This window comes from Capsicum annuum, chromosome 10 (genome assembly GCF_002878395.1).
Source record: "Capsicum annuum cultivar UCD-10X-F1 chromosome 10, UCD10Xv1.1, whole genome shotgun sequence".
Taxonomy (NCBI): Eukaryota; Viridiplantae; Streptophyta; class Magnoliopsida; order Solanales; family Solanaceae; genus Capsicum; species Capsicum annuum.
Genome location: NC_061120.1, coordinates 165,979,407 through 165,992,514, shown reverse-complemented (window position 1 = coordinate 165,992,514; position 13,108 = coordinate 165,979,407). Strand labels below are relative to the sequence as shown.

The 13,108-nt window shown below is 34.8% G+C and overlaps 1 protein-coding gene across 9 annotated transcripts in view; it reads left to right on the top strand.

Moving 5' to 3' along the window:
- Positions 1 to 1,129: 1,129 nt before the first annotated feature.
- LOC107845972 overlaps positions 1,130 to 13,108 on the top strand; it is a 78,943-nt gene continuing 66,964 nt past the window's right edge. For 2 of the 9 annotated variants that reach the window (XM_047398258.1, XM_016690486.2), the window contains exons 1-9: positions 1,246 to 1,400; positions 1,479 to 1,551; positions 2,747 to 2,884; positions 3,089 to 3,166; positions 3,942 to 3,991; positions 4,120 to 4,173; positions 4,500 to 4,552; positions 6,600 to 6,672; positions 7,132 to 7,193. In XM_047398258.1, the coding sequence (XP_047254214.1) occupies positions 1,498 to 1,551; positions 2,747 to 2,884; positions 3,089 to 3,166; positions 3,942 to 3,991; positions 4,120 to 4,173; positions 4,500 to 4,552; positions 6,600 to 6,672; positions 7,132 to 7,193 (562 nt within the window). In that variant the 5' untranslated portion in view covers positions 1,246 to 1,400; positions 1,479 to 1,497. Of the gene's footprint in view, positions 1,640 to 2,624; positions 2,885 to 3,088; positions 3,167 to 3,941; positions 3,992 to 4,101; positions 4,174 to 4,499; positions 4,553 to 6,599; positions 6,673 to 7,131; positions 7,194 to 13,108 lie in introns of those variants that run through there. The other 7 variants (XM_047398255.1, XM_047398257.1, XM_047398254.1 and 4 more) reach the window with 7 other exon arrangements.

Sequence of the window (13,108 nt, the reverse complement as noted above, 5' to 3'; positions counted from 1 at the left end):
GACATGTCGTCCATTGAAGTTGCTGAAACAGACATGTCGTCCACAAACTGCCTGCTTCAGCAGCTTATTGCCACTTATATATATATGTATATATTTTATTTTATTTTATTTTTGAGTAGAAAGGGCTGCCCACCAAATTCAAATTAAGAGGCACAAAAAGTCCGTAGAAATAATCAATCAACCAATCTTCATCTCAGCATTTGGTTGAACAAAATTTGGGAAAGAAAAATGTAGGTAAAAGATATTAGGTCAAATGGCAAGGCAAAGTCAAATGCTCGTTGAGTATAGCTCACAACCAAACATCTATGCACAAACTCAATAAGAAGATTACAGTGTAGAGATTATGCAATTTAGGGATCATTTGGTAAGAATATAGATAATACATGGATTAGTAATATAGGGATTAATAATATAGAAATTTGTAATGAAGGGATTATAATGCTTGAATTATTTTTTATCTTATGTTTAATTTATTGTATTAAAAATAAAATATACCATTGATTGTATTTGATTTAAAACTCTACAAAGATCTTTTTTATATTTATACCTTGAATTTTTGTGGAATTTCCTGTTGTATTTAATTAGTCAAGTTAAAAACTAGAATACTACTATATTAAAAATTTGTTACTAATTTTCAGGTATAATGTGTTATTACGAAACTCCTTAATAGCATAGTATAGTGTACTTTCAATATTTTTTTTATATGTCAAATATGACTTAAATTATAGATTTAAGGCTGCATAAATATTTAAATACCTAAAACTTATTTAAAAAAAATAAATAAATATTCAAGTCATCAACCCATAAACTAAACTTTTTTTATTTAAAAAGCACCCTTTTCTACGAAGAAAAATTCAAACAGTAACTAAAACAAACCAAATATTTAAAAAAAAGAAAAGAAGCAAACATATGAAATCATTAAATTACAATGAATCGAATTTGAAAAATTATATAGAACATTTATAATTAACTCAATATAATTAAAGAGGACATCAAATTATACAAGAAATTTAGAAAAAAAAATTAAGGGATAATTTGATTATTTAGGGGTCTTATTCATAGATTATTAAACCTTGGATTAGCTATCCCTCCATTTACTATGGATAAAATAATACCACATATATTGTATAAGCAATTCTTATATTAAGTTTAAAAAATTAATCAAATAATGTATTGAATAGAACTAAATTTTAATCCAAGAATTATTCTAATTAATACGGCTACCAAACGGTCCTTAAAGTTTCATCTTCCTCCGATATTATCTTTGCCCGTCATGGGCGGTAACAACAAAAACCAGTGTATGTTGGCCATTTTTACCGATCCATTCTTCACAAACCCCAGAATACATCACCTTGCATCTTCAACTAATCCTCCATAAGCTTTCACATCCACCAAAAAATGTATGCATACAATTAGCACATTTAGTTGTCTCTGCTTCTAGATCTTCTCGATTTCTTAATATGATTTTCAGATTTCAGCTTTTTCCTGTAGGGTACTATGTTAACAGGCCCGAGCAATTCAGCAGCCCTTTTGTTGCCTGTCCTCTTTTCGGTAATGCTGTAAGCTTGAGACTCTTCTGCCTTCGTTTCCAACCATTGAATACTTCCTGCGTTAGATGGAACTAATGACCCACATATAGGTAGTATCTCTTCATCAAAATTCTTGACTGAGAATCGTAGAGTAGTTCCCACTTTGATCCTGTGTTTCTTGTGAGATCTGCTGACAAAACTTCTGTCCCGTGTTTAATTTTATACTTGAAATCTTCTCGAATGACCTCATCTGCTATGACAGCCGAAGAAAAACCAAGAACAATTATGTGAATAGACTGCTGGTTAAAAACTTTAACGACCTCACCTTCTAATAGCATGTCTGGCTTTGGATGAAAAAGTAGCAACTTTGCTTCAAATCTCATGCCAAAATAAGGGTGAATTCCTGGAAGAATTTTAGCCAAATTGCTACTGAACTTCGGTTCATAAGTCAATACCACACCATCTAAAGATTCATTAAACTTGAAAAGAAGAGAGCTAAGTTGGCAATAAACAGAGGACTCGACCTTTTTGGCCTTGGATGGATGTAGATACACAACCATATTCGCGCAACACTCCTTTTGTGCCTCCATTGATGCCTATTTTGTTAGGGTTTATTTATGTAAAGAGCCCTAGTTTGTTAGTAGGAAGCGCCTCTTCTCTGGTATAGGTTTTGTCCGGTGCATATATGTTATTGAAAGACCTAAGCATATTTTGTGCATAAATTAGTATAAATAATTATTCCTAGATCTCAATATATTTATATAAGTATTTGCTTAAGAAAAGTTTCATTTCGTTGACAAAATATTAATTGATTTTAGAGTTTCGTATATTTTAGAAGTTTAATATAATAAAAAATAATTAAATAATAATTTAAATAAAATATTGAAAAAATAATTTTGTTAGAAGTCTTCACTTAAATTATTTTTTTAAGACTTTACACTAATATATTATAGATATGGATTATAGATATAAATATAAAAAGTATTAAATGTTATATTTCAAATCCTATTCAACCTAATCCCAAACTAACAAGGCTTTGACTTTGGGTAGTCAAAGTTGTAATAGATATAAATATAAAAAGTTTTAAATGTTATATTTCAAATCCTATTCAACCTAATCCCAAACTAACAAGGCTTTGACTTTGGGTAGTCAAAGTTGTAATTCCCTCATTTTTCTCCCTTTGTCTCAAAAGTGATTACAGCTTTCGCCAAATGCAGAATCGCTTATTCTCTATGAATCCTTCTTACACACAACCTCATTCTCCCTCTCGGCTTCCCACAATGATGAGTTCCTTCTCCGTTCAAGTTCCGCCACTTAAACTTCCAACTGTGTCCATTTCATATACCCAACTAAAGGTAATTTGTTCACAGATTCTGTTTCTTTTTTAAACTTTGACTTTTCTTTTGTGGAGTTTGGTTTGAAAAAAATAAAAACAACAATAACTGGTAGCTCAAAGTTTCCAACCAAAATATGAAATTCTTCTTTTTTGCAATTCTGATTTGTTTAAGTTTTTAATTTGTCAAATATTTTTCTGCTCGTGTTGCTATTGAATCAAACAGGACAAGAGTGCTGATTTATCGGCAAAAATAGAAGAAGGTTTTGGGCCAAATGGTCTTGGAATTCTGTCGATATCCGAGGTAAGAAACTAACTTTTTTACTCTCCTCTAATATGTTAGATTACTATCCACTTCTTCTACATTCTGCTTTCTCCTGTGACGCACTTCATTACTGCGTGTAAGGAATTTGTTAATGGCAGGAACTTTTCTTCTATTTGATTTTTTGTCCGCATTTGAGTTGTTTTCCCTTTGTGCAAGTGTTTACAGAAATTAAGTTGTGTTTGTCTTTCAGTATTTTTTTTATATTCATATACTTCACACACATTCTCACATGAATGGTAAAACTCCTGTAGTTGGCATATACCTGCTCTTTCTTTTATGCTTTGGAAATGATTGGTGACAAAAGCATTGTCTTGACATGTTGTCAGCAAATCTTTTAAGTTGTTAGTTAGTGTAGCTGTTTGTTCCCTAAACTGGGAACTCAAACCCTTCAAAGGTTTGTTAACATATATTTTCAAGCATGATGCATCTGCTGCTATTTTTGCATCAAAGGGTAAGGATGAACTAGCTAGTTGGTAACTGTAAGAGAATCTATTTGAATCAATTTCTGAAAAATAATTAACATGGAAAGATGAATCCGGCCTAACCTATCCAAGATCTAGCCAGATTCAAAATCTGAATATCTTATGATCTGGACATTTTGTAAAAGTTGGCCCAAATCTCATAAAACCCAGCCTTTAAAAATTTCTGAAGATTGTTGATTATAACAAGTGCATATTGCATCTGTTTCATGTTCACGACATGACTGTGTATTTACTTTGCTTCATATCTCTTTTGTTTTGGCTATATTCTCTAGGTTCCCGGTTATTCATTGTGGCGACGGAATCTTCTTCACTTTGGGCCCCGGTACAAAATTTTCATATTATCAAATATTGTCAGTAGATCAAAGATAGGTGGATACATGAAATGTATATCTGTATATAGGAAAAAACATTAGCTAACTGTTCATATAATAGTTGTCTTTTCGTTAAAAGGTTAGCCAACCTTCCTGAAGATGTGAAAAAGGAGCTTGAAGACCCTAGTAGCAGGTGAGCCATAATCTAATGCTTTATTTTTGTTTCTTTTATCTTGAATATCACCAGCTTCTTGCAATTTAGTTAGAACCTATGTTGCTCGGGCTCTTCAAATATGTTAATGGGCGCATGTCGGATTCACTAAAACTAGTGTATTTTGGAGAATCCGACATGGATGCGGCATTGGAAGTGAAGAGTCCACACAACTTAGGTTAGAACTCCGAGCGTATCTCTCTTTTTTTTTTTTTTTTCCCTTTAATATGGTTATGAGTTATGCTTATGTGCTTCCATTTTTTCTCTTTGACCCCACTTCTTCAACAAATTTTGGCAATGGTGTTTAGGTACAACTTTGGCTGGAGTCATGGAAAAGAAAAGCTCGAATCTGGAAAGCTAGGTAGGAGTTTGCGTACTCAAATTCGACTATTTTTGTTGTTTCATTCAGCAAATAGATTAGCATCATATCCACAGTATATTACTCAAAACAAACAAGGTGTAATGGTCTTTCTAATGAAGATGAATTCATCAGTTAGTCAAAGACAAAAGTCTAGAAAATTGCCAAGTGTAGGTTGGTGTTTTAAGAGCAAAATGCAATTCAAGCATGCTTTAGTAAAGAAACAGGCGAATAAAAAGTATAAATAATTTTATGTAATGAAGAAAACACAATTGCATAAATAGAAACAAAATCATATGGACCAAGAAAAAGAAAGATGAAATTAAGTGAAATATATCAGTATTGCCATGCCAATCATATTTGGGATAATTTTGAAAATTAGTGCAACATTAAGTTTCTATTTGGATTAGCTTGTACTAAATCTAATTTTATATTCCTAATTACTAACATGCTAATCCTATTATCCATGTTGCTTTTACCAACTTTAAAAATTTTTTAGTGCTGCCCTTAAAACATAGTACTCATGGCAGTTGAGGCAGACATCTACCAACCCTGTTGTCTGAACTAGAGTACTACCTAAGCAAGGAGAGGCGTCCAACCTGCTCTGCACCTAGCTTCTGGACTCAAGTGTGCCTCAAGTGGTCCTTTAATGACATTGTAACCTATAAAGATATACAAAATTCAGCAGTGTAAGTACTAATATCAGCTAAATGCCTAAATCCATAATTGGAATGATTCCTAAAATGGATATCCCGAAGCTACTTGTAGATGTCCCCTTCTCCATGATGTTGTAATATACCTCGGTTCTATGTTCCCGTCTCACAAATCATTCAAAAGGACAAAAAAGGACATCTGAAAAGCCTTCACCTTCAATGGGCTATCGGAGATGGATACTAGATTTGCGAAATCCGGGCGAAATGGATTGCTAAGTTGTTCCTGGTCAAACTAGAAGTACTTATGTCACTGAATAACCCCTAACAATAAGTATCGTCTAACAAGTGACAAGTAACTTATCAAACTAAAAAGAGACTGGGCACAGGAAGGCAATTAGAGAATTTGGTATACAAATGCTTAATGATCACAAACTGTTGTTCCAACACAGTGGACGTGCCCGAAATTTGGCATGATTCTACCAGGTCACCACTCCATGAACATTTTGATTGGAAGTTGTCAGAAAATGTGAGAGCAGTGCAATTTTGGCACTTTATTCCCTTTATTTGCTTAGTTCTCTTTGTTCTCATGTAAGCTGTAACCTTTGATGTCATTGGTGTTCAAGTAAAATGGAGCATTCTCTGCATATTTGTTTGAACACAAAGTTAAGAAAACCCATAAATTCATCTTACTCATTCAAGTTGCCATATGAGTGTAATTGTCAATTTTACATGGGATTAACAGTTCAATTGGGAAAACAAGTTCGAATAAACTATTGCTGCACAATGGTTGCATTTAGGGTGCAGCAGATTTGCTGTGATCCATTTAGAAAAAATTGCCCACCTTCATTGATCACAAAGAGATTGCTTTACAAAGTAAAATAGTCTGCATATTTATTTGAACACAAAGTTAAGAAGCTAATAAGTTCGTCTTACTTACTTAAGTTGCCATATGATTATAATTGTTGATATTGGGGTTAGATTATAGGAACATGGTATCAACAATTCAATTTTGCATGTTGGAAAAAAAAGTTTGAATAACTTATTCCTGCACAATGGTTGCATTTAGGGTGCAACAGATTTTCTGTTATGCATCTAGGTAAGGTTATCCACCCTCACTGATTATAAAGACATATCTTCATCTTCACTATTCTCCCGGTGCCTACTCTAAACCCACGAGCACCCATCAAGGTTTGAAAGGGACCTACTATTGAATTAGAGAAGTCACAATTAGTAATAAGCTGTTTGCCTAGCATAACATTGATATCTCTTTATTGTATATTACACAAGCAAATATTTTGGTTTCACTTATTTAACTTTTTTTTCAAACATGCAAATTGTTGTCATTTAAATATACCATTTTGACGGATTTAAAATGCATCATGGTTTTGCCTGCGCAGATTTGCTAAAAGGATCTTTCTATGCAAATCCAGTATTAGATGTTCCCACGACAGAGCAGTCCCTCATTAAACGGTGAGTTTTTCATTGCTACACTCGTAAAGAACAGAGTGAATATACTGTAGCATTGAGAGCAAAAGTGAAGTCTAAGTCACACTTAGGAAAGGAAAGATGGGTTGTAGTTACTACTCTCTCCGTTTCACTATATTTATCATAGTTTGACTTGGCACAAAGTTTAAAAAGAAATGTAGACTTTTGAAACTTGTGGTTTAAAATATGCCATAACATTTGTTTGGTGATTAAACTTTTGAAACTCATTGTTTTTATACATGTCATAGCATTTATATGGCTATAAAAGCTTCTCATTAAGAAAATGTAGGAGTATGCCATTTTTTTTGGAATAGACTAATAAGGAAATAGCGCCAAATAAAGTGGAATGGAGGGAGTACTTCTTATGCTTTTGCTTTTGAATTTGAGCTGAACTTCATGTGCATGCTTAATTTTCATGCAGCTAAATTTTAGTTGTTGTTGAAGGTATCCATCATATTGTGGGTCAAATATATGGCCTTATAAGGCTTTGCCAGAACTTGAAACAGGTACGAACTAACACAATTTTTGTCTAATTTTTTCTTAGTTGTTTGGCTAAAGCTTGTTCATTACCTCTAAGTAGATACCAAGTAGATGTTTTGTCCTATACTGCTCCGGCATTAAGAAGAGGGGAAGCTTGTGAATGCTACAAGTTATCTTTATTTTACTAGAGGGAAGAAAAAAGAATTATTGTACCTAGTGGAGAAGTGGATTTTGTGTAAATTGTTATTGTTATGTAACATTTGGCAAGTAGTTTTGTCCTTTTAGGGAGGACAATTATTTAGGATAGCATGAAAAGATAGTCATCATTTAATTTTTAATGGTTGCCTTCATATGTAGCTACTTATACTTGTTTGGATTTTTCATTTATACATCTGAACTAAGGATTGTACCTATTTAGGAGTATGCTATTAGATGTAATTCATTGACGCGGCACAATGTTTGTAATACACTAGTTAAGCGTGTTTCACACGTAGAATTCTCAAGCACCATGAAGAGAATCAAAGTATATTTCTGATGATTAAGGAGTAGAGTACATGCTCCTACTTATAGGAGTTAAATACAATGTAGTTGTAGAGTCCTAGATTACTTACAAGAGTCCTACCTATGCCAATATTGAAAACTTAGAGTTGTATCACTAGGCAACTACATATAGAAGTCGATGCTTACTACTACTAGAATACTAGTACAATTACGGAGGCAAAGCATAGGCTAACTCCAACTCTACTAACTCTAACAAAATCAGAACTCTACTAGCTCTAACAGAATCAACTAACATACACTCTCCTTATCTTCTATTTGATCATTATCTTCAACACTTCCCTTCAAGCTAGTGAGTGCCGGAACACTCTCCTAGCTTGTTTCTGAAATTAGTAAACACCTGTTTTTTCAAGGCCTTTGTATGAATGTCAGCTGGTTGACCTCTAGACCTTACGAACTTTGTGAGTTGCTATACTCTGGCCACTTTTTCTCGAACAAAATGGTAGTCCATTTCTACATGCTTTGTTCTGGCATGCATCATTGGATTAACTTTCAAGTATAAGACACTTAAATTGTCACAATACATTATAGGCATTGGCTTGAGATATACTCCAATGTCATGAAGAAGGTAAAGGATCTATGTCATCTCAGCTGTAGTAGAAGCTAAGGCTCTATATTCAGCTTCAGCACTGGTCCTTGCCACTATGGTTTGTTTCTACGAGGTCCAAGAGATACAATTTGCACCTAAGATGATGCTGTTACCTGTAGTTGACCTTCTAGTTTTAGTGCAGCCTTCCCAATCAGCATCCGAATAGCCATATAACCTGCAGGGTGATTGTGAGATAATTCTGAGTCCATGATGTAATGTTCCTTTGATGTACCTGAGGATCCTTTTAAGACCTTGAAGATGTTTCCTATTTGGACTCTGCATGAATTGACTAGCTAGATTTACTGCATGAGTGATGTCAGGCCTTGTGAGGGTCAAATACTGAAGACTTCCCACAATCCTTCTATACATAGATGCATCAGTAGGGCTTCCAACAGCTTCATCTAAGCCATGTTTCTATGCAAGAGGTGTATTCATTGCTTTTACTTGAGTCATATCAGTCTTATTAAGCAACTTAGTAGCATACTTCCCCTGACTCAGGTGAAGTCCACCCGGGAAGTACTTGACCTCAGTTCCTAGAAAGAAATGTGAAGGACCAAGATCTTTGAGAATTCTCTCCCAAGTTTAACAGCCACCTCTGAGACATGCTTTTGATCACTTCCTGTGATAATTATATCATCCACATATAGTAATAATAAGATAGCCCCTCTGTTACCATGTAAAGTAAACAAAGAGGGATCTGCCTTACTATAAGTGAAACCAAGGTGAAGCAAATACATACTGAATCTGTCAAACCATGCTTAAGGTGCCTGTTTAAGACCATACAATGGCTTCTTTATCAAACAAACATGAGTTGGATAGGTAGTGTCAATGAATCTCGGAGGTTTACTTCTTCCTACAAGTGGCCATGTAGAAGTGCACTTTTGACATCAAGTTGTCTGATACGCCATTTTGAAGCAACAACTACTGACAAAACCAGTCTAATAGTTGTAGCCTTAACCACATAACTGAATGTTTCTTCAAAGTCTATTCCTTCAAGCTGAGAGAAACCCCTAGCAACAAGCCTTGCTTTGTATCTGTCAACTGCTCCATTTGCCTGCAGTTTAATCTTAAACATCCATTTGGAGCCAACCAAGTTCATGCCTGCATGTTTAGGTACTAGTATCTAGGTCTTGTTTTTTTTTTTTTTTTTTTTGAAACTGGTAAATGTGTATTCCTCAGCATTAAGGACATGCTAAGGACTCGACATGCTAAGGACTCGCTGGACACCAAAAAAATGAGTTACATAAGAAAAACAAAGAGAGAAGAAGATATTTGCAGAGATCTTAATCAATCTACAAAATGATCTATATATTTGAGACCTACTTCTTTACACCAAAAGTAGAAACATACTATGCAATTCCATTTAACTTTTTGAATGGAATTGGATCTTTAAAACACCTCTCATTTCTCTCTCTCTAAACTGTCCACCAGATGTATTGTGGTATGATCCTCCACTTCTTTCAACTTTTGCTGTCTCCCCTTTTCATCCAGCTGCTATACAAATCCACAATATGCTCAGGTATAGTCCAACTTGTCTCTGGTATGTTGAGAAATAAAGACCAAAGTTGTGCTGTAAAATTACAGTGTAGAAACAAGTGGCTATTTGTTTCATCTGTCGCATTGCATAAGAAGCAAATGGAAACTATGATGGTCTCTTTTTTCTTCAAAACTTCTTGTGTTAGGCATGCTTTTCTAATCACATTTTACCTTGGTTGGAGATGGGCTTTTTCATAAGTTTCTCCATATTTTTGGTTGCCCTCTATACTGTACCCTTCCTTCCATTCTATTTGCCCTTTTAACAGTGAATTGCCCGTCAATATTGTGTTTCCATCTTAATGTATCCGGTTCAACAGTAGTGCCACTGAAATCTTCAATCCTACTAAGCAAATTAGCCACTCTATCAATCTCCCAATCATTTAGCAATCTCTTGAAGGATAAGTTTCAGCCCTGCGCACTCGAATTGTCATCAATGGTACTATCTGGTTTGTTGCTTAAAACAAAGAGGTTTGAGACCATCTCCATTAATGGACTTTGCTCCTTCCAAGCACCCTTTCAGAATTTTATTCTTTTCCCATCTCCAACTATTTTCTACAAGTTCCTTTCCATATTGGGCCATAGGTTTCTCATGGTTTTCCAGACTCCAACCCTATAAGTATCAGTGCTCACATTGGTACACCGAGGGTTGAGTTCACCAAACTTTTGTTTAACCACCTCCCTCCATAATGCATGCCATTTCATCAATAAGCTGTTGTTCTGTGCTTTCAAATTTCTAATGCGTTGATAAGATTGTATCCTTTGCCCTCTTTGCACCCAGGCTACAAAAAATCCCTTCTAAGTCTATCCAGCTTTTTCATAACTTTGGAAGGTAGGGGAAATAGAGACATTACATAGTATCCAGGTCTTGTTATTGTGTAGAGCATTTATCTCATCCTGCATAGCTGCAAACCAATGTGGTGACTTCAATGCTTCATTTGTTGATTTTGGTTCTCTCGTGATCTCTTCTTTGCTTGCAACAAGAGATAGTTAAGGTAAAGCAACTGATTTTGCCTTGTATCTGGTGATTATGCAATGCCTTTGTGGTTCTGGTGATATCTGAGCTGCACTATCTACTATAGGTGTTGCACCTGCACTATCATCTTGTGGATTAGGCACTGAGGGTGATGCAGGTTGTGACATGTTAGGTGGCTCAGAAGCATCTCCTATTGCGCTTCAACATGTGAGATGTCAAGCTTTTCAGAAGACTTAGTTGTAGATATGGAATTAGAATCACTGTCATCATCAACAAGAGTGGCTAAAACAGGCTCGGTGTTGTTTGGTTATCAACAATTGACAACACGGGCTCTGTAGATGCTGGTTGATCAACTATATGAGTAGCTTGATTCTCAACAGTTGGTTGAGTAGCTTGATTCACCACAACTGGCAACACTTCTCGTAGAGTGACTTTATCAGAATCATGTGCCTGCAAGTTAGTAAAAAACTCAACAAAGGTAGGTAGGTGAGGTGAGACATCAACTTTAGCTTGAGACTGTACTGGTTGCTCATAAGGTAAAGTACACTCTTAAAAAATGACATGCCTTGACACATAGACTCTCCTTGTTGGAGGATGATAACATCTATATCCTTTATGTAGACTACTGTATCCTATAAAAACACATGGATAAAACTTTGGGCTAAACTTGGTATCACCCTTAATGTACGGAAAACATCTATATCCAAACACCTTCAAACTGTTATAGTCAAGTTGTGCACCGTATAACTTGACAAAAGAAGTTGCCATTTTTAGTATTGAGGAAGGCGGTCTATTAATGAGGAATACAACAATCAAGAAGGCATCTATCCATAGAAAAAGAGGTATTAGCATGGAGTAGCATAATAAGTCCAATCTTAACTATGTGCCAGAAATTTCATTCTGTTCGGGTATATTGGGACAAGAGATGTGTCTGACAATTCCACAACTTTCTAGATGCTTAATGAATTCTGTTTTTGATAAACTCACCGCCTCCATCACATTGAAAAATCCTAATAACTTTTGAGAACTGCCTTTCTACCATTTTCTGGAACTTGAGAAATACATCACAAAATTTAGATTTCTTTTTAATGGATAAAGCCATGTGTATCTGGTGTTATCATCTTCAAACACTACACAATATCTCATGTGTTGAGTAGATTCAACTGGTGCATGACCCTAAATATCACAATGAATTTTCTATAAAAGTTCCTTCTCAACTTTATTCCTCAAGTCATGGTAGTGTACAACCTTTGCCCAACTGACAACTAGAATAGACAGTATACTTTTTATTCCAACTACTAACATTAATGCAACTATTACTACTCAAAATCTTTAAAATCTTCAAACTAGGATGCCTTAATCTATTATGCGAAATGCTGTCTGAGGTCTTCCAATCTTGTGTGGCAGTCAATGCATAAAGATTGTTGTTTTCCAATGCATAGAGTCCATCTTGTTTAGATCCCTTGGCCAGTAGTGTCCTTGTCTTCTTGTCCTTTAGGTGAAGAGAAGATGTGGAAAGAGAATTGATAGAGGATGTAGAAGGAGCCATTTTAGGATTTGAGATATTCAATTCTTGGTTTTAATACTTAATCAACTGAAAGAGCTTAATGCTCTGATACCATGTAGAATTCTCAAGAACAATGAAGAAACTCAAAGTATATTTCTAATGATTAAGGAGTAGAGTACATGCTCCTACTTACAGGAGTTGAATACAATGTAGTTGTAGAGTCCTAGACCACTTACAAGAGTCTAGCTATGTCAATATTGAAGACTTAAGAGTTGTATCACTAGGCAACTACATATACAAGTAGATCTTTACTACTACTAGAATACTAGTACAGTTACAGAGGTAAAGCATAGCTAACTCTAACACTACTAACTCTAATAGAATTAGAGCTCTACTAACTCTAACAGAATCAGCTAACGTACACTCTCCTTATCTTCTATTTGATCATTATCTTCAACGAAACACATATCTTTCACTTCTTCCTCTTCTCTCTCCTGCCATCGTTTGCACCGCCATTCATGTATTAAAATTAGCATAGCTAATAGTATGCTTGGTTACTTTTTAGTTGCTTTATATAAAATTCAACACACCAAGTGTGATGTTTGGGTATCTTTTTTACCATCCCACATAAATAAAACAGGTTTAACTAATGCATCGATTTATGTATTATTTATGCATAATAGAAGATGAAATAACTTAACCTTGCATAACTAAACTTATATAACTAATTCCTGCATAACCCAAGGATGTGGCCAAGTGGTCAATGAAGTGGGTTAAG